Source organism: Thunnus maccoyii, chromosome 3 (genome assembly GCF_910596095.1).
Source record: "Thunnus maccoyii chromosome 3, fThuMac1.1, whole genome shotgun sequence".
Classification (NCBI taxonomy): domain Eukaryota; kingdom Metazoa; phylum Chordata; class Actinopteri; order Scombriformes; family Scombridae; genus Thunnus; species Thunnus maccoyii.
This window is the reverse complement of record NC_056535.1, coordinates 31,687,002-31,709,778: the sequence shown is the minus strand read 5'-3', so window position 1 is coordinate 31,709,778 and position 22,777 is coordinate 31,687,002. Positions and strand designations below refer to the sequence as shown.

At 39.8% G+C, this 22,777-nt stretch overlaps 1 protein-coding gene across 1 annotated transcript in view; it reads left to right on the top strand.

The window, feature by feature from the left end:
* The first annotated feature begins 6,260 nt into the window (after window positions 1–6,260).
* The window catches only part of LOC121894704 (glutamate receptor-interacting protein 2-like), a 293,630-nt gene continuing 277,113 nt past the window's right edge, over window positions 6,261–22,777 (top strand). The window contains exon 1 of the mRNA XM_042407491.1: window positions 6,261–6,824. Coding sequence (XP_042263425.1) covers window positions 6,770–6,824 — 55 coding nt within the window. The 5' untranslated portion in view covers window positions 6,261–6,769. The remainder of the gene's footprint in view (window positions 6,825–22,777) is intronic.

Here is a 22,777-nt window from a genome sequence, read left to right as displayed (position 1 = left end):
GGCTTCTTCCCCGTCTACAGAGACCAACAAACGTAGTAGAAGATAGGCAATCAGGATCCTTTGCTTGAATAAAGGTATACATAAATGTAAAAATGCTCAATTATAAGTCAAGAATTCAAAATCCTACTTCAGTAAAAGTATCAGGAAAGTATATTCAAAGAACTACTTGTTAATATATCTAATAATCTAATGATGTCATATAATAATATGTCAGTCAGAGGGAGCAAATCAGTACTTTTACTTTAATACTTCAAGTACATTTTGCAGCTAATACTTATGTACTTTTACTTGAGTAGAATTTTAATACAAGATTTTTAATTGTAATGGAGTATTTTTACATTGTTGTATTGGTACTTTTACTTAGGTAAAGGATCTGAGTACTTCTTCCACCACTGGATAAATGTAATGGACTCAACATACAAAATGTATATAGTGAGGTATAAAGTAGCATACTCAAGTAAAATACAAGTACTTCATCACAGCTTAGGTAGAACATACATGTATTCAAGCTCCACAGATGGGTGTATCCTGCTCCATAGAAATACTGCAGCTCATTAAGGCTAACTACAAGCAAATAAATTGATGAGCAAGGGGCCTCTCCCTTCTATGCCTCCTCATTTTCCATGGAAAACTATAAATTTCTCCCGTCTTCACCTCGTCTCGCTCGTTAACATTTACAAATATAACAGCAGGAAAAGAAGCCTCCGCAGTAAATGTTTGATCGTCTCTGGCGTGAAGGGTCATGGTTCGAAAAACCCTTTCAATTGCAAAAATATTCAACCCTTTAGGCCTTTGTGTGATTGAAGCACAACACTCTCCTTGATTGGTGTCATTCTTTTCCAGCTTATCATAGTGCTGCAGATGTGATGAGTGTACTAAGCTCTCAGTGTGTAATGTGTGATCAGACCTGCCATGAAATTTTTTACATGCGACGTTGAACTTGAAACACGGAAGGTTTCACCACTGAAAAAAGTTATATAAAAAGAAAAGAAAAGAAAGGAAAACCCTCTGTACCATTACTTCTTTGTACATTTTTTGCCCACACTGCATATCTGCTGCATTCTGTAAACTTCTGGGGTCTAAACTTCTGCTGACCTGCACATTTGTCATCAAAAGCACTCTGCTTATTTACCTTATTTGTTGTTATGTCAGCAGGTCCTTTCACTGTAATAACATGTTGCACTAACCGAAATGTCCTTCTCTTATCTATATCTCATTCTGTTGGTAAGAACTGTACTGTGCAAGTATGTTTGTGTGTTATCATTTCACCTCTACAGCACACTGTTATAGCTATCCTCTTAATTTGTCCTTTTCACCTCATCATTGGGCAGCAATGGGACAGAAAGAATGAGATAGAGAGTAATACAGGCTGTTGAAATAATCACAACTATTATTATTATAATTATAATTATAATAATAATGTGTTTAGAGTCAGCACTGCAGTTAGGAGTAGGTGTTTTAGAGTGTGCATGTGTTAAATTGATGATGTCAGCAGTTTGTAACACAGGTAGCCCATGGATCAGTGGCTTTGATTACAGTATAATATCATATTATGCAGGGGGGACAAATTGCGCTGCATTACTACTGATTAACCACAAGAGGTCACACTCCTCCACCAAACAGCTCTCTCAGTTTCATATGCAGTGTCTGTGTGTGTGGTTGTGTGTTGTGCAGATGTGTGTGTGTGTGTGTCCCAGGGAACATAACTGCACATGAGTTTATCACTGTTAATTGAGCTGGATGGTTTGTCTTTTTTATAATAAATTGGATGTCAGTCTCTAATGTCCTACCTCAATGTGATTCAGCTTTAGTTCATGGTTAAGTTTGAATCTGTCTACTGCAGCGTCCAGATATGTTTGTAATATGTGGCGTTTTCTGTTTTCGTATCTAATGTAATTATCTCTGTTGAATATTGTCTCAGGGTTTAAAAAACTCAACTTTACCTGCTGGTCTGAATGCAGCTGAGTACAGAAATGTTAGGTTATAAGCCTTTTACAACAAAATGGGGATCGGGGGGGTTAAACTGAGTATTTGAAGTTTGTTCTGAAATACAGACTTATTGACTTCACCCTTCACTGTTAGTAAGGCCAGTTTTAGTATTTGTGACTGGGGGTGTTCCCTGTTGAGCCAATGCTTTTTTAGTTTTGGCTTGTTGCCTCAATGGTTTTAATCTGCCACAGTCTTGACCCTCTTGTGACCACCCTCACCCCCCAACCCTATAATACAGTGACATTTTCTCTTAGGAACCAAGGCAAGCCAGGACACGACTTGCTATCCAAAACACTTTTGTACAAAGTACTTGTGTGTAACAGTTTCCTCAGTTGTGTGAAACAGCACCTCTCTGGGTTGTAAATGCTGGTAAATATCAGCCAGTCTGTGTGGTTAAAGATGGTATTACACCTGTACTGAAGTCTGCCAAAGAGAAGAATGGTAAGGTTGGTGTTCTGTCAGTAAACAGGACTAAAAGTCTACAGTCATGCTAATGAGCAACTAGGCCAAAGTAGTGCTTTGCTCTAAATGATAACATTAGCATACTTACAATGAAAATGCTAACATGACATTAAGCAGGTGTAATGTCATGCATCACAGCAACAAGTGCAGTTAGAGATGAGGATGCTTCATCCCCATGAAAGAAAGGAAAATGTACTTTGGTGTCAATTACTGTGTCAGACACTCCCTCTTCTGTTGGCCTATCTGTGTCTTTGCTTGCTAGTATCATCACTGATGGATGGAGATGTGTCTCTGTAGCTGTTTGTGTGTGTTTTACTCCTTCTTGTGTTTGTGCTGATATTACAAAACTCATATTATGTACTGTGGTACTGTGTCTTGTTTGTCTGGACAAGAAAGCTGTTAATGCATGCTGTCTACACAGACACAGGCAGGGCCTTGATTTAATTTGAAATTTCTCCAGTTTTGTATTTGAGTTTTTCAGTCACCTGTTGACCATGTATGATTTGTGACAGAGCCGGCGCAGGTCTTCTCATTGCTTGTGAGAATTTCTTAATTTTTTGTTTTTATTCTTTACTGTTCAGTATAAATACATCAGACAACTTATATTTTGATATATTAAGGAAATACATAGATGGTGTGTGCATGTCATGTACAGTATATTCACATTGTTTCTTATTGATGGGAACATAGATGCTTGGTGACGTAGTGACTACTCACAGGTTGTCTTACTAGTTGGTGAACTACTGTAGCTGGTGGACTAACGTTAGCCGCACAGGAACATGCTCGGGCTAACCAGTCCTATTTCGGTCACACAGTTTCTGCAAGTTTTCTGTAAGTGTATTTGTACCATCGACCTCTATCTCATAACTGTCTACGAATCATGTCTCTTTCATAAACAAGTTTTTACTCCAATAGGGTTATATAAAAGTTGAAAAGAGAAAAAACAGTTAATGAGCTATGACAGCTTCCATGTTGGTCTCTGCTGCTCTCTACTCCAACAAATGTCAGAGCTGTTATTGGTCAAAACAAAATGTTTGTGCAATTTATTTCATACTGTTATTTACTTAATTGGGTTTCCCAACTTCTGAAACACCAAGAGGGCACTGTGATGAGACTTTAGACTGTTATATAAGGTCAAGAATGAAGAGTGAGCCTTCAAGGTCAATTTGAACATCCATGTTTGTAAAATCCATAAATTGCACGATGACATATCAAAACTGAGCTGATCTCTTGACACGACTCTTCACCCAGCTCTGCGGTAAATACAGCTCAGACAGCTTTTCATGTGTGTAAAGCCTTAGTGTATGTGCTAGAGAGAGGGGGATGGAAAGAGAAGATAATACTTTCAAGAACAACTACAATATATGTGATTCTGTGTGTATCATTTGCCATTTTACAGTATGACTGCAGTCTATATGTGTATTCAAATCTGCTCTTCCTACGCCTCAGGGCAGTTCAGTTTGTACTCATGAATACTCTCTTCAGTCCACTATCACCAAATGAAGGAGAAAAGGCCGTTCCACCCCCTCATCTGTGATGTCACGCCGATGTACACTGAGGCTCCGCAGAGACTGAATTAGGGAACATTGAGTAAATGAGTGTGACAGTAGAGCTACGGGAGGTGATTTTCCTGGTGATGTGTGCACACTGTTCTGCGTATGAATACTAACTGGGAAAGAAAGCTTAAAGCATCACTCATTAATATTTTCTGTTTTGACAACAGATCAAATGACTGTGTGTAGTGTTTACACCCCCTATGTGATGAAACCACATAAGCTCATCATCAACTCTGCAGCTCTACAAAGCTTTTTAGTCTGTTTTAGCTCATTGTTTCGGTCACATTTACTGTACGGGTTAGTCCATTTATCAGATGGACAGAAACACAACTCCAAATGAATAATGTTATAAATTAGTTTCAAATATGGTTAAGTTATTGATCCATCAGTATGTTACTTGTGTTTGAAGGGAAACTATCTTTGTTGCATGTCTAGATTGATATCTTATGGGTTTTTTTTTTTTGTTGTTGTTGTTGTCAGACAAACCAGTTTAAACCATTCCTTTATTAAAAGAACAGACTGGAACCCCTTCGCCTTTACCCATCTAACCTAACAGAAAAGAGTTGATTGGTATTTCTGAAGCCAGACTATCCTCATGATATCAGTATTCAATCCAAATAATTCTACAACTGCACTGTAATATGAAAGAATATATCTTTTTTTATTATTGTAGTTGCTGTGTGGAAGCACAGATAATCCAAAACAACTTTGGCAAAGCACATGGAATGCATTCCCAGTTTTAGAATAACAAAAGGAAAAAAAAAAAGGAAACAGTTTTATAGTGTAATTCATGTGGTTCTGCCTTAATGCAACTAAAACCATCTAATTACACAGGCTGTTTGCGAAATCACTCCCTCATTCGCTACTCACTATGTAATAGACACTCAACAGTTTACTCCAGTTGTAGGAAATAGCGACTCTCTAGGAAAAAATAAAAAAGTCCCCCTGATGAAAACTGAAGTTTTGACTTTTGCATAATTTTATACAAATCTACTGTAGATAACGAAATAAACGCAAGGCTTGGGTAAATGTGCCCAAACACAAAGAGAAGCATTAAAACCATGGTTGTGCGATGCCGTTTGAAGAGCAACAGTTGAGAGAGGAAATGAGGGGAGGGGGAGACTGAATGACATACGACAAAGGTCCACTGGACCCGAGGACACTGCAGTTATGTGGCATACGTCTTAACAGATAGGCTAATACTGTTTTAATTCCACAACTTTAGCCTATTAGGTGGCAGTGTAACAGAAATGATGTGTTGAGGCAACAACAACAACAAAAGTACTTTCAATCAAGTGTAAATGAAGCAGGCTGCTGTTTATAGTGTGGGGAACAACCAATGGGTACTTATTGGATATTGTTTCTGCTAACAATACCCAATGAGTTTTACAATAAGCTGTAACTCTGTTAGCCCTCACTTAATGGGAAAAATAACATCTGCCCCCAGATATAACTCTAAACAGTGATATAAATCTGTGATATTCTAACCGCAGGTGTTTTAGCTTAGTTTGCCTGATTAGACTTCTTTTCAGGACAGTGTGGGCATCTACAGACTGGTTGATTGACGTCTCCTTGACACTTTTTCTAAGTCTTTTTTCATTTATAAGGTGGGACAACATGCATGTTATCATTATTAGTACCTGAAGTTTGATGATCTCACACAATTACCAGCGTAGCTCTGGTCTTAATTCATCTGAGCTAAAGTTTAATAGACTTTTTTTTTTTTTTTTTTACCCCCAGCAGACATTTTAACTTGTTACAGCAAGAAATGCACTAGTGGAACTAATAACATTAATGAAGGCAGTGTTCCATTTGTAAACCACTAGCAAGCAAACATGCACAACTCTGGAAGACTTTAAATGAATACCCGCCGGTGGCTGCTGCTTGTTAAGGCGTTTAGATATGTATATATATTGGCTCATTGCATGTTGTTGCCTCTGTATGTAAGTATGTGTGTCCTTATATGCATCAATTACTTAAATTACTTAATTAAAATTGAATTAGTTAGTTAATTACTTTGTTAAATATTGATAAAGGCTCTCAGGAGTGTTATTTGTTAATTGTCTTGGAAATAAAATGTTTTGTTATAGGCCTATGCAAATAAACAACCTTTGAACTGAAAATGAACCCAGAGAGGATAAGATGATTGGACACAGAGGGTGGAGGGTGGGGGGGGGGGTGTTGAAATGGAGAGGAGAGAAGAGAGACAGAGATAAATTAAGGAAATAAAGTACTGGAAAAAGTGGAGACAGAAAGCTGGGAAGAGGGACAGGAAGATAGCAGGAATGACACAGAGAATGGCAAATATAGAGAGACCGAAAGAAAGTATGAAAGAGAGGTGACTGGACTCCGTTAGCAGAGAGAGAGAGAGAGAGGGAGAGAGAGAGAGAGAGCGAGAGAGAAAGAGAGAGAGAGAGAGAGAGAGAGACCATTGGTGCCGCAGCGGGACCGACTGTCACACGGACTGTCAGCGGGGTCGTTACCGGAGAGAGCAGCCGCTACTCGCCGTTTAGCGAAAGCCACACCGGGGGAGAAACACAGGGGAGAAAGAAAGAAAAAGAAAGAAGAGAAGAAGTAAAGAAGAAGAAATAAGGGGGATCGTTATATTTGCTGTGGCTGCTGTCGCCTGCGTGTCATCACCTCTACCGGACAGGATCTACTGCCCTCATTATCATCACTCCTCTTCATCATCCCTCATCATCATCACTCTCATCCTCCTCATCATTTAGACCTCTCCTCCTCTTCCCCTTTCCTTCATCACCATGCCGGGTTGGCGGAGAAACCTCACTTTCTGTCTGCAGCGGATGCACGAGGAAGGTAGGAAGGCAAAACAAATTAATGTGCGCTTGTGTTTGCGCTAGCACGTGAGTGTGTGTGTGTGAGAGAGAGCGCGCGCGCGGAAAATGTGGGTTTCTTGCTGCTGAAATATGAGCAGTTTTGTTTCTGGAGACACTTTGAATCTTTCCGGTTTCTGCTTCATGTGTTTAGAGTTTTCTGGATCGCTGGAAGTGTGTGTGTGTGCGCGCGCTCTTTTTGCGCATGTGTTCTCATGGCTGATTGAAAAGCACCTGCAGCTTTGGTATTTGTGTGTCTGTGTACATGTCTTTCTATGTTTGTGTGTGTTTAGTGTAGCCTATGTGTGTGCGTGGACACGCTTGGTCTGTTGGAGCCGCGCGCTGTGCGCACACGTGTCACCACGGGTTTGTTCCGCCGTTTCAGCAGAGATTGCGCGAGGCTACTGATGCTGGCAGGTCAGTGTGTGTGTGTGTGTGTGTGTGTGTGTGTGTGTGTGTGTGTGTGTATGTGTGTATGTGTGTGCGCGCGCGCGCGCGTGTGTGTGAGAGGAAGAGAGGGGGATAGAGAGAGAGAGAGAGAGAGAGAGAGAGAGGCTGAGAGAACAAGAGAGGGAGAGAAACTGCATGTTGGTCCTGCAGCATGAACACAGGAGGAGGCAGACAGTGATGATGTTGGTCAGTTAGTGTGCACGCGTGCAGCTGAGAAAGTGGCCTATGTGTCGCATGTGAAACAGACAGAGAATGGTGTTGACAGTGGTATGGATGAGAGAGGGTTTTTTTTATATCAATAGCTTATTCTGGGCACTGTGTGTGTTTCTGTAGGATAAGGTCATCTGAGAGAGAGCTCAAGATGACCCAAAAGTTTTTATTGGCATTTGTGTAAATTGTGTTGTCTGTTTTTTGTAAGAAAATTAATATTTAAATCATATGCTTATTTTGAATAGTAAAAAAAAAACATCCGCACTTAGTTTCTGTAACCCTATAAGCATACATTTTTTATGATATTATCCACTGTCCACATACTTTTGGTCTTGGGCTGTTTTTCATGTATTATTTACATGTTTACTTTGTGACAACAGTTTGGGGAAGGTTCCATAAAGACATGACCTCAACGCCATCCAACACGTTTGGTATGAACAGCAGGTCAGGCCTTTTTTTGCCATATATGAGAGGTGGTTGACCTCACTAATGCTTTTGTGGCTGAATTTGAGCAAATTCCTGCAACAAGGTACTGAAATCTGGTGGAAAGTGGAGAATAGTTAAGAACAGGAGGCTGTTATAGCAGCAGATTGATGTTCATGCAAGGCTCTAATATGTGGCAACAGAGGACTATAGATTCGGCATCACGAGTACAAGTTGCAGAGATACTGATGTTGAATCCTGTCCATCTCCAACACTAACAGTAAAATCTCTCTGTTAACCCTTGAACACACTGTTGCACATTCAAAATCATCCACCTGTCTTTCTGCCTGCAGCAGTATTCCAGGCAGTTTGTCCAGATCTTTTAGCCGTTATTAACTGCTCTCCTTCTACTGGCATTTTCCCCTCCAGTTTTAAACGAGCCACTGTTTACCCATTTTCAAAAAAAGCACCCTCTGGATCCCTAGGTTTTACCATTTTAGAAAAAAATGTCTACACAGCATTGATCTCTTTTATGAATACTAATCAAATTTTTTTTCCGTTTCCGCTCATTACACAGCGCTGAGACTGCTTTGGTTAAGGTCACTAATGACTTACTGTTCACTGCAGATGCAGGCCTGTGCTCCATTTTAATTCTCCTTGACCTCAGCTCAGCTTTTGACACAGTAGGCCACAATGTCTTAATCAGCCATCTGAAAAACTATGTTGGCATCAGTGATCTGGATTGGTTTATCTCCTATCTATCAAACAGGTCCTTCCCTCTCATTTGCAGATCTAGAAAAAGTCATCCATGCTTTTAAATCCTCCAGACTTGACTACTGCAATGCACTTTATTCAGGTCTAAGTAGGCGAAACATCCAAAGACTACAACTTATACGAAACACTGCTGGCAGGCTTTTAACACATTTCAAGGGAAGCGATCACATCATAACAAGCGTTGCTGCCCTTCACTGGTTGCCTTTAATTAAAGCCTTGCATGGTCAGGCTCCCGTCTATATATGTGACCTACTCACCCCATATGAGTCTGATCGCTGCTTGAGGTCCTTTAGCAGGGCCCTATTAAAGGTTCCTGAATCTCACCTTGTTACTAAGGGTGGCCTTTGCTGTCTGGGCCCCACAGCTGTGGAACTTCCTGCCTGGGGGTCTCCGACAGGCAAACTCAGTATCTTCTTTTAAATCTCTTTTTAAAACTCATTTTTATCTTCTGGCTTCTTCTTAACTGATGGTAATTTGTGTAACTATTCTGGATTATGTTATCTTGGTTTTCATGTTTTGGATTTAATTTACTTTTTACTTCTATTTTCACTGTAAAACAATTTGAAACTTTGTTTTGAAAGGTGCTATGTAAATAAAGTTATTATATTATTGTGACATTTGTGGCATGTGTAATGGTCACATGGCATTAAATAAGGTGGAAACACTGGGAATGACAGAGGCTGCTGTTTTTACTGGAACAGATCAAGTGATTTATTCCACCATTGTCCCAGAAAATGTGAGAGCGTGTCGTGTGTACTAGCAGACCTTGTGCCCTCTAACCCTGTGAGGATGTTTATCTTCTGATTGAAAATCCTTTGCATGTTTACTTAAACTGTATGTGTGTAAGAGAAAGAGAGGTAGTGCACAGCAAAGTGAGAACAGGTGTATAGGACGGAGTGTGTGTGTGTGTGGTTTGTGTTTGATGTAAGGATATACTTTATTCATGTGTGAGCGACAAAGCGAATAAGGTGTTTGCTCAAGATGAGTGTGTGAGTGACACAGAGAGAGATGGGGCAACTCAGATAATTATGCTTGTTTATGATGTGTGTGTGTGTGTGCAAAAGAGAGGTGCAAGCAATGGTGCTAGAATGAGTGTTTGCTCATGGTGTGTATGTGTATGAACGAGAGATGCTTCTGTCAAATTAGTATGCTGGATACACAGTGACACTGCTGTCCAATGATAACTGCCTTATGGACTCATGAATTGTTATCTGAGGCCCTATTTGTACCAGTCCTTTGCTTTTAATGGCAAACACTTCACAGTATGTACTCTGTTTTTACATATATATAGACTTTTACATTAAAAACAAGAAAGAAGTGGCCAGATAGATGTGTATGAAAGACCAGAGCATCTTAAATGAACTGATCAAGTTGTTTAGTTTCAAGTAAATTAGACCATATGTCATATTTTATTTCACCAGAAGGTTGACTGCTTTGGGGCAGGGAGGGGGGCTGCCGAGCCAAACCGGGGAGACACTCAGCAGACAGATTCTTCTATGTTTACAGTAGGAACGGCTGAGATTGACACTAAAATGAGAATAGCTGGTCCACCTTAAAGGTCAGTCCACCTTAAGTGGGCCTGGTCAGGTTAGGCTGACCCATTGTCGTTAACCCTGGGGCTAACCTCTTTCACTTTTCCAGCAGTTGGGGAAGTTCCAGCAGTTCTTTGTCTAGAGAGGCTGCAGCATTTATTAAATGACACACTGCAGCATGTACTGTACACTTACTGCCAGATTGCCAACTTTTTTTGCTAATCTTTTCCTCTGCTCCGCTCACATTCACCGTCACTTTTCTGTCGCTCGGTCAACCACACACTCGCTACGCACACACATTACACACTGCCCTATGCCTTAAGGGAGCCACGCTACTCTTATAACAAGTACCTTTCACAAAGATGTCCTTTGAATGAAAGAATGAGGAGAGGGAGGATGACTCAAAACAATTCTATGATAACGTACAGTGTGCTCGCACAGTGTGTGAGCGAAAATCATTAGTAGCCCATTGATATTAATGATTGTGTGAAATTTTATCTGCAATGCTCATAATTTTGCAGCGGTGGTGCGCCTATCTCTCTATATAAAGCAATAAATCTACGTCTGTCTGTATGTATGTATCTATGTAAGTTTGTCCTTCACATATCTCAAAGGACAAACACAAATGTTGATCTGTGAAGTTGTGTGGATGAGTGGTTCTTGAGAAATATATAAAAATACCTCATAAACAACATTAATTCATAAACAATGTTGATTTGCTTCGTCTGCCCGTGAAGTAAACGAGCGGAAAAACGGACAGCACCACCCTGCTGTTGCAACCCACACTGTGGTCGAAGGTGAGATCACATCCATAGTGTTAATGGCTTAAAAATGTTTAAGAGACTTAAGCTCTATTATTGAACTGTGTACTGTGAACGAAACTTGGCATGTACGTTCAAGACTTAGTGCTGGATGTCTCAAGCACGTTTAGAAATATATAAAAATACCTCATAAACAATGTTGCTTCTGCTTCTTCTTCTGCATGTGGATTCAACGAGTTAAAATACAGACAGTGCCACTCTCCCATTGCAACCCACACTGTGGTCAGAGATGGGATTACATCTGTAGTGATAAGAACTACTGTATTTGAGAAATCTGTTCTGAACAGGCACATTTTGAACGGGCGCTGCACTAGTTTGTTTTAAATGTTGGCTGGTCCCTTGCTTTTGTAAATCATTTTTGGTTGCGTGATCATATTTTAATAGATGTGCATTACATAATAGACAGTGTTTGGCAACTTACTTGAAAAATGTTATTACTCAATACATACTATTACTCATTGAAAAATTGCATTTCGTAACTAATTGCTCATCAGCAGAAGTTATCAGTCATTATATTATTTTCCATTATTCAGCACAATAACCACCCCATACCCACATATCGCATCTTCCGTACTTAACATGTATAGAAATATAAAACAAGACATTGTTGTTTAACAAGCAGCCAACCTACGGTTTGGGGGCATTTACTGACCATCAACAGTTAGCCATGATGACTGCACGCTTTTCTCCAGACATAGTATAACTTCTTGATTTCATCACCCTCCAACTCTGAACAAAAGAGTTAAAGTGCGTTCCTCCTCTTGTCACTTCCTCACACCTCCAGCCTCTACATCAAGTGAGACAAAATGGATATTTATCGTTTCCTCTTACTCCTAACCTGATGCACCAGATGGTTTGTTACACAAAACAATCTGAGAAGTTGTCCTTGGAAATTGTTTGGAAAAGGGCAGGCACTTTCAAAAACTACTTGACAGGCGATTGGATGAACCATCTGTCCTTCACCATCTATCCATCACCATCTATCACCATTTTATCTTGCGAGGCAGCTGGATTTGTGAGTTCACACGAGAATCTTCATAGGACACTGATGACAAAAGTGCATAACATGAAGCCTGACAAGATGGATTCTTGCATGATCTTGTGATGTTGTGATCTCGCAAATGCAGCTGCCTCACAAGGTAGTCTTAATCCTGGTAAAACAGCAAACACGCTGAAGGAACAGAGCGTTACTGAGATTAGTAATTGTAATGCAAATACTGAATTTCAAATTATAATAATATGTATGGAAAAAATTAGTCACAGTATAATGCATCATTCAGTAGTGCGTTACTGTCCAAATCACTGGCAACAGATATATTTTGGGTCACTTTTTATCATCCTTATCAGAGATTTTATCAGTAGAGAGATGACAGGAAAGGAGGGGAGAATGACCATAGATAGATTATGAACATATTGATAGAAAGGACCGATCACTCTCTTTCTGCATGAACCATTGGGTTGAATTGTGTGTATGTGTGGGTGTGTATGCATGTTTGTGTGTGTGTGCAGTTAAAAGGAAATGACCACTCTGTAATGCATTTATAAGTAGCTTCGCCACCGCCATGTAACAGTTGTTTGATCAAAACATCTCATTCCCATGTTGAAGGACAGATTATGGATAAGCAAGCTTGTCAGCGTGTGTGTGTGTGTGTGAGAGAGAGAGAGAGAGAGAGAGTGAAAAGAGAGTGAGAGAAAGAATGTTTTTGTGTGTGCAACATTCATCAATCACGCAGACAATGGGGGAGAAATTTAAGGGTACAAACAATAATGGCTTCCGTGATCTGCATAAAAGACGCAGGGAAAGAGGAGGAAAAGAGAATGAGAGAGGACAAAAAGCAAATGAAAAGAGAGACCGAGAGAAAGACAGAGAGAGAGACCTGAGAGAGAAACAGATAAAAACAGAGGAGAGTGTGAAGGAGAAAGATAGAAAGCCTGGCTTCTAGTCCTTATCAGTTATAGGAGGAGATCCCATTAATCAGGACACCAGAAGATCAAATAATGTGCTGGTTAGTTGAGAAGCAGGCCTGCGACTGTATGTGAGCGTGTGATTGAGTTCCAACTCCAAAAACCCCTTTTAATAAAGCTTAGTTGTGTTATCGCTGATTGAAGGGGAGAGGAGTGAGAAGACAGGAAAAGGAAGAAAGGAGGAGGTCAGAGGAGGGGAGAAGAGACATGAGTCAGAGGACAGAACACTGCACTGAAGGTGCTACTGGCAACATGTAACATCAGTAGGCGATTAGTGTATTTATTTTGAGACATGAATTACCAAATGAGACTATTAGTGAGAAAAACAGCAGCGTCTACCGACCTCTACACTATGGGAGGAAGGCCAAAAATACAAAAGTAAAACCCAAGTTGTAATAACAAGAATTTTCCTTTAGCAGCAAGTTTATTTCATATTTATTTAACACACATTTATTTATCATTGATTATTCTGAGAAAATCTGACACCGTAGAAATCTTACTTAATACTGCACTGATTGAACATCTTTTGGTTTTGGACATATGGTCAGACGAAACAGGCAATCTGGAGATACACCATCTTGTGGTGAGCATTCTTCAGTATTATCTGGCAGTCACAGCACTGAACACGACAGTACAGCCTCAGTGGCCATTGACTACAAGGAAGAAGAATGGGGAAGGGGAAGATGCCCTCCAGAGGTATGAATTAGAGTTCTAGCATATCCATTTTTACAAAAAAGTAGTATAACACAGCACAAAAGTTACTGAATCGATCCAAATCGATCCAGAATCTGAAAGTGAACTGGTTCAAGCCGCTGAATTAATTGAACAACCCCAAAAGGTCAACTTCTAAATTTAAGCTACCTTTTGCGTCACAGTCAGTAGGTGCTATGGATTTTTCAATGCAGTTACTCATTGTGTGTAAAGGTGATTTAACTCAGAGTGTCAAATTCCCCCATTGTGCCACACAAGTGCTCAATGTCAGTCACCTAAAAGTATCTTTTGGATTTTTGCCTTCATAATAAAACCCCTCCCACTTCACTGTACTGCATCACTGTTGTAAGATAGACACGTCTCATTTGTTTACAGTAATCATAACTCAGCATATGAAAATCAATTTACCAATGATATATTGATGTCTGAAAATGCCACAAGCAACACCTTTTGCTGAAAAGTTCACATGATTGATCCCTGCAACAGCCACCGCTTATCCATGAATGATCGTGTTGAAGTGTTGTTGAAGAAACAGACCTTACACCTGCACGCTGATTGTGAAGTGCTCTGATTGAGAGCACATGCAGGCAAATAAATCCACCTGTTTCATCTGTACTCTCCTTAAAATGAAGGGATGAAACTTAGCAAAACATGCAATCTATGAAGCTATTTAAGCAGCTCGGAGTGGCTTTAAATAATTTGTGTATGCAGTTGGTTTCTGGCTTGTTCTTAAGAAGCAAGATCTCAAATTCTACAGTAACAACACACTGAACATGTTCCCTGGTATGAGATCAGCAGAGGACTTGAATGCAAAATAGAGCCCAATGTTATATACAGTGATACTCAAAAGGAATAAAACGGGTATGTGTCTGATCCTAAAGAATTCTGTCAGTGATTGAAGATTCTCAAGCATCATTGAGTAGATGGAGGATATCTCTTGGGGTCTTGTTTTTGTGGGGGGTGGGTTGTTTAAATGTCAAGGTAGCTTAATGTCATTCTTCAGTAAACTTGTGCAAAGGAGAACAAAATGGTATTTGCTCTTGTATCAACATGCAGACAACATAATATCTATAAGTGTCAGTATAAGTGTTTTCCTGTGGCGAAAGAGGTGGCACTAAACCTTGGGAGAGTGCTACACTGGGTGTTGCACAAGATTCACATTTCACACCTCACCGGTTCACTTCAAGTTCAAATTATCTGAGCTTTAAAACTGTTTTCTTTTGACCTTTCACAGGGTGTACAGTTAACCAAGAAGCCTATAAACGTACAAATCATCCGATATTTCCATGGATCCATTGTGTAATGTAGTGGCCTTCTTCAGCAGATATGTATCCATTCTTGTTTACAAGTTATACAATGATGTATTGGCTTTGCGCTGAGCTCACTGACTGTCCCCCCAAACCAGTGAAGAGTGCAGCTCAGACCGCCTGTCATGTGTAGCTAACCTCAGGCACATTGTTTCATCTTGTTTGTCCCTGTAGTGTCTGTTCGGTGAAATAGCATTTGGAGAGCATCTTGTGTCCATGCATTTCCTGAATGTCAGCATGGGACATAAACCTAAAAGGGATTGTTCAAATGTGCAAATGTGAAATTAGCTATCAGTTCGTGGGTGTCAGACAGTTTCATTTAAATGATGGCAGAATTTTCACATTTCTTGTTAGACAGAGCAAGGAAAATGTGTATTTTCAGTGTGACTTCAAAGCTCTATATAGTCATTTTGATTGGAATCTCCTTTCACTGCCACTGGAAGAGTCTTGCAATATTAAAGCTTGAGTCTACCTGAGTGATCTATGGATTACTTCATAGGTCTGCGTTACCCAACCAAATGACACATAATAATAATAATAATACTAATAAACCTTATTTATACAGCACTTTTCAAAACAAAGCCACAAAGTGCTTTACATGGTTGAACCAGGATTAAAACATTTCAGACTGAAATCTGGCAATTAAAATAATACAAAAATAAAATAGAATAAAATCCCCAACAATAAAGACAAAAAACAACAACAATAATAATAAAACAGGTAAGACATGATGGAAATAAAACAGTGTGCTAGAATTAATAAAAGGCTTCTTTAAATGATATGTTTTGAGTAGTGATTTAAAAGATGTCACTGATCTTGCAAGCCTCAGATTCTCGGGCAGGGAGTTCCAGAGCCGAGGGGCCCTGACTGCAAAAGTTGGAACTTAGAAACAGCCAGCAGAAGCCTGCCCGAGGATCTGAGGGGAGCAGCAATGTAGCTGGGAGCTGAACCATGAAGTGCTTTAAATGTGATCAGCAAAATCTTGAAATCAATTCTGAAACTTACTGGTAACCAGTGAAGAGAGGCTAAAACATGGCTGATGTGATTTTGTCTTCTAGTATTTGTTAAAAGTCGAGCAGTTGTTAAAAGCTAAGCAGCTGCATTTTGTACCAGCTGAAGGCATGAGATTGTTTTTTTGGCTTAACTCTGAATACAATGAATTACAGTAATCTCACCAAGATTGAATAAAAGCATGGATGACCTTCTCGAGATCAGGCCAAGATTTTTGAGATGCTCCTTAATTGATAAAAACATGATTGAACAGCGTTTGTAACTTGTTTTTCAAATGAGAGGTCACTGTCTAATATTATACCCAGGTATCTGGCTGCAGGTTTGATATTTGTAGACAAGTATCCAAGATATTTCTGTAAAATAGGGATGGACTCTGGGGGACCGAAGAAAATTATTTCTGATTTGTTTTTGTTCATCTGGTGAAGGTTTTGGGACACCCGACACTTAATTTCTGCCAGATATGATACAAGATGATGTAAACTACCTTCTTCACTGTTTGTTAATGGGACATAAATTTGTGTGTCATCTGCATAACAATGGTACTGGATTTTGTGTTTATGTAATATATGTCATAGTGGCAGCATATATATACAGAACAACAAGGGGCCAAGGATGGAGCCTTTGGGAACACCACAGGCAAGAGTTGTGTGGTGGAAAATTGCTTGATCACTCAATAATAAGTAATAAGAGTATTGTCAGGTTATGAAATAATGTAATCAAATAATATAATCAGAGGTATGATGCATCATATTTCTGAGAGACAAAGATAAATACCATCTAGCTATCTTTTCTTTGTCTAACAAGTTGGCACTCAACCGGCCCTTAAATACTGTTGCACAGAATCTGAAAATATCTATAGTTAAGTTTACAGGATTTCCTCTCACAGGGGCCACAAAAGAGGAGGCATTTCAAAGTTCTGTTGGATAAATAGGGTTTAAACCAATCTAGATCAGTGTCCCTCATGCCAGCCCACTTTTCAAGGCGATCCAATAAGATAGAGTGATCCACAATGTCAAATGCAGAGCTCAAATCAAGAAGAAATAAAATCAAACAATCACCAGCATCAGCTGTAAATAAAAGGTTGTTTGTTACTTTGATGAGTGCAGTTTCAGTGCTATGTTGTGCATGGAAACCTGATTGAAATTTGTCATAAATGTCATAATTATTCATAATTATTCATAAAAGAAATTGACTCTGAGTGAACAATCTTCTGAGAACTTTTGATAAAAATGGTAATTTAGAAATAGGTCTAAAATCTTTTAAATTGGTAGGGCCGAGTTCAGGTTTCTTGAGCAGTGAGTGCACCACTGTGTGGTTAAGGCAGGAGGGAACACAGCCTTACAGACAGAGAGCTATTTACAATAGAGAAAATAGTTAAAAACCTCTTTGAGAAATCTGGCAGGTATAAGATCTGAAGGACTCGATGAAGGCTTTAATTTGGCCAATGTGTCCTTTAAAGTGCACAATGAAAGGGACTCAAAGTTATTGAGCAAGTCAGAGGGGTTTCAGTGTGGAGAAAGAGAATGGTCACTGGTGACATGACCAATCTGGAGTTTTATTTAATCTATTTTCTTTGTGAAGAAGTTAGCTAGGAGGGTTAATTATGGATTCGATAGTCTTGAAAAACTCCTGGGGTTATGATGGTTTGTTGTAATGATGTTGGAGAAATAGGAGGGCCTGGCTTCTTCTACTGATTTTTGATAGGTAGACATTAGTTCTTTTCATAATTTGATATGGCACCACCAGACAAGTCAAACGGAAATGGAAAAAGGACAGCTCCTTTTTCCATTTCTGTTTGACTTGTCTGCATTTTCTCTTTATTTCTCCGGTATTGTTATTCAGCCAAGGCATGCAGCAGGTTGATTTGACTCTCTGGATTTTTACAGGTGCTATGGAGAAACTTTGCATGTATCACTGAAGTCGTTTAGTAATTCTTCTGTGGACAAATTTGATTTTTGGCTATTGCTGTGTTTAGATGCCGTGGAGAAGGCCTTATGAAATCTGTCAGCAGAGTTTGTATGCTTTAAGTAGTTACTGTGGGAGCGGGAGGTGGAAAGAGAGACTTATAAATAATAGCTTTGTAGTCAGACATACATAAGCTAGCCTCACAGGGATCAACACTATCAAGAATAAAACCAGAGGACAGAACAATGTTCAGGGTGTGTCCCTTTAACTGAGGGGGACCCTCAACTGAAATCCATAGTAAAAGACGAACCGGGGGGGGGGGGGGGGGGGGGCATACATGTATGTTAAAATCACCCAAAGTCAAGACTCTGTTAAAGCGAGGCATAATAAAAGCTGAAAGATCAGAGAATTCCTACATAAAACCAGAGTTAGATTTTGGGGATCTGTAGATTAATACACAAAATAGTGAGGCCTTGCCATTTATCATAAAACCATGTGATTCAAATCAGGAAAAGTTTCCAACTGAGTAAGGGGAACATTTAAAATTATCTCTGTGAATCACAGCCAGTCCACCTCCATGACCTGAAATCCCGAAAGGCTGCTGAAATTAATTAAAACCAGGAGGACATGCTTCATTCGGTGCAACACAATCACTTGGACTTAACCAAGTCTTAGTAAGCATAAATAGGTAACTGCTTACATACTATGAAATCATTGCATAAAAATTGATTTATTTGTGACAGTAATAGCACTAACAGGTGATATAGGATGATGTCACAATCGGAAACCATCAGGACAATCGAAAACATCCTGCAGCCAGAAAAAAATCTGAACAAAAATCTGAACATTTCCAAAGCAGCTGAAGTTGGACCATTTACACAGCCAAGAGTCCAGGGCATACAGGCGGCTGCCAATTTCCAAACCACACCAGCTGAGATACGGTATTGGACTGGAGAAAACAAAATTGCATTTCAGTGCCACTAAAGACTGAGCAATTGAATTGAACAGTTCCTTAACTAACTCAGTTCCTACTCCAGCTGAAACATCGCTGATGCCAGTATGAACAACAACAGTACTCGCAGTGGAATATTTTTTGATGAGAGCCAGTAGTTTCCCATCGATTTCAGCCAGATGAGCTCCCAAGAAACACTCAACAGCCACCTGGCTGGAGCGGACCAACACATGCCTCACCATGGAGTCACCTACAATGAGTGTGGAAGAGCCAGTGTGAGCAGGTAACTCAGCTGCGGGAGGAGGTGAAGCAGTGGTGATGTGCTGCCTATTAGTGGCAGTTGCCAACTGTGGCCGCTCCAGGGACAGAGCCTGATGGCAGGTCAGGGTCAACATTAACCAGAAGGAGGAAGCAATTGGAGATAGTGAGCTGCTTAGTCAAGTTTTAATTCAGAACCATACGACAGGAGGTTTTCCTTCTACCTCTGACCACCACTTCTGTCCAGGTGGAATGAGAAAGAGGAGTGGAACAGGAGGCCCTCTCCTCCTGCTTCTTGCTAGCATGCTGGGGAGTGGGCTCCTCCAGATGGTGGACAACAGAGGTTTTTAGCCAGTGGATGGTGGAATCACAGGCGGCTACATCTTCACTGGAGGGGAACTGTTTTAGTGCATCTAACTCAGCTCGTAGAGTGGCTATCTGTCCAGCAAGCATCTGGCAGTCCTTACATAGAAGCTCCTTATGGATAGCAGGGAATCTGTTTCCATCTTGGATCAGATGACTCCATAATAAACAGTCTATCCTGTTGCAACCCGTCGCTCAAGTACAGACTGCACAATGGAGCAAACAAAGTCATGATCTGCTTACAGTCGCTGATTGCGGTTCAAATTAATGTAGCTAAAGGTTAAAATCTGTAAAATCTGGTAAAAGTTGCAGATAAAAATAGATTTAAGACAGTAAAAACTAAGGCCAAGCTGAGAGAGAAACCAGATCACAGTCTGTTTTTGGCACAACGGAAGAAGAAAAGGATTGACTGAGCGTGTCACCAAATAGGTTGTTTGTCAGTGACTACAAAAACAACACTATGACCAGTCAAAAAATGCAAAAAGATTGTGGTCATGGTTAAAGTCATGGTTAAAAGAAACCAATGTTGGAAGGAGACAGAAGGCAAAGCACCGATTCTTGTGTTAAAATTGTGCATTTTCTGTGTCAGCAATCCACTCAGAAATCCTCCTGAAGATGAAGGGAAGAGGTTTTCCAACCATATAGCAATGTCATGCTACATACCTCTTTCTTGCTACTGAGAAGATGGTAATTTTTCAAATGATGACAAGAGGACGCTTGTTTTAAAGTTTTACTTGAGCAATTTAGTATTATAATTCCATAAAATTGGTGGTTTTGCAAGAGTCAGATTAGAGAAGATGAAGCAGATGTTAAAATATCCCGACTTCCAAGAACTTTGAATTTTACATTTAAAAGCCCATGCCTCCAGTCTGTAACAGAGAATCGCCTTTAAAAGTTGTGGTAAACTGATTACATCATCAGTTATTTCTGCAGACTAGAGTCGGTAAATGGACTGCACTTGCATAGTGCTTTTCTACTGTAATGGACAAATTGCTTTACAATTTTTGCTTTTCATTCATCCATTCACACACCCACACACACACACACACACATCAATGATGGTGGAGCTGCCATGCAAGACCCTGACCTGACCATTGGGAGCAACTTGGAGTTCACACACATGGACACTAACCCTGAGCCACAGCCACCTGTAGAGTTCTTACTCCAGACTGATTTTACAGGCTGAATAGCGCTCCCCATGATGAGTAGATTGACCTTCGTGGGTAAATTGGTAGAGTGTTTCTTTCAATGTTTGAAAAACCCACCAGTAATGTACTTTTTCCAACAAGTCCTCCAAATTTGAATGATCAAATAGGTTGTTTGACCATATACTCCAGAATGACACATAGGAGCATATTTTAATTTGGCGCCCCTATTGGCAGGACAACGTAAGTTATCAGTGCTTTCCTAGACCTTTACAAATCACTATTAAAGATATGGTTAAGGTCTGGTTAGGTTTAGGCAAAAAAAAAACCCAACAACAACAAAACAAAAACACTTGGTGAGGTTTAGGAAAAGATCATGTTTTGGGTTTAAATAATCACTTTGTCAGGCTAAATAATCATGTGGTGTGGATTAAAGTTACTACGTCCTTAAAGTTAGGTGATCGTTGTCGTCATAGCTACAATAATAATCACAGGGCTAAGGTTAGGAGACAATTACGTTTTTTATAACAATCTACTGTGGCAAAGTCCACTGTTAATGCCTCCATCCACCGTACGTATATTTGTCATCTGAACTGCCCCACTGCTCTGGGTCATAATTACTACAGCTGGTTTAGGGTCATATATAACTATATGTTGTTTTTGGGTGACTGACATTATAACCTGTGTCATTCCAGTTTCTATGTGTACAATTACAAAATGCCTGACTTTAGCGACTCCTTGTGGTCAAAAATGCCCCCAAACATAGGAGATGAAGAGGCTTCAAATATCATTACTGTAATGCATCACCAGTCTGCACTGTAACTGCAAAATTACCATTTCCAGCAATGCAATGCTGTTCATTTAACAGTGCTCTTACCTGATACAATGGCAGAATGTCACTGTGTAGGTTAAAGTATTGATTAGATTGTGAGTGACAGGAAGTATTTTAGTGTCAAATGTTACACAATGCAATGTATTATGAGTCCTAATCTTATTTGTAGTCAGTGTATCTGTAAATTGTAATCTTGTTAATGTTTGTTTGTGGACCTGAGAAGAAGAAAAGCCGTTACCTTGGCATTTTGTGATGAGAAAACGCTCAAAGAATGTCCTCACAAAAATAGCAGTGGCATCCCGTGTGTGTGTGTGTGTGTGTGTGTGTGTGTGTGTGTGTGTGTGTGTGATGCGTGTAGAAGGCATGTAGCCGTAGGTTAGCAGTGGGCGAGAGCGGTAACGCTGCTTCAGTCATAATAGGATCTGACGATGACTCATGCACAGCAAAAACAACAAACGCTCTACTCTTCCCTCCTCTCATCTTCTCTTCCTCTTTTCCTTCTCATCTTAGTCTTCCCTTTCTTCTCTCTTTTTCCCAGTCTTCTTTGATTCCATTCTTTTTCTGTCTTCTTTCTTATCGTCTTTCCACCTCTTCATCTCTCTTTTTTCTTATCTCATCATTCATCATTCCCTCTTGCATCTTATCTGTTTGCCTCAAATTGGTTTACTTTGCTCTTCCTCTCTTCTTATTTTCTCTTCTCTTGTGTTTCCTGCCTTCTTCCTGTCTCCTTTCTTCTTCCCACGTTTTTTGGAGCTTTCCCCTCCTGTGGCAGCTTACTTTATTTTCTCTTCTCCATTCTCATTACTTCTCTTTATATCCCTGTCTTTTTGATTCCTTTCTATACTTTACTTTCTTTTCTTTTTTCTTACTTTGCTTAGTTTTTTTTTTTTCCTTTTTATTTTCTTGTCTCTTCTTGTCTCTTTCCCCCATTTTAATCTCCTGCCCACTTTCCCTCTTTTCCACTACTCTTCAATCTCATACAGTATAATAGTTTCCCTGCTGCCATATTGGTTCTTTTCCAAAATCTGCTGGCCACTTTATGTTGTTCATCAACCAAATTCATTTTGAGAATTAGAAAGAATGGCCAGATTATGCTTCTTTCCCTGCCAAAGTGCCTGATGAAGTCAGCAGAATTAATCAAATCCATGTCTAGTGACATATAATGGATGATAAATACAATGATGGGTAAAGTCATCCAAGGAATCCCAAGATATCACTGTGAACAAAATCCTTCTCTGTCATCAGAAAACATGTATTTGATGCTGTGAGCTGCATTA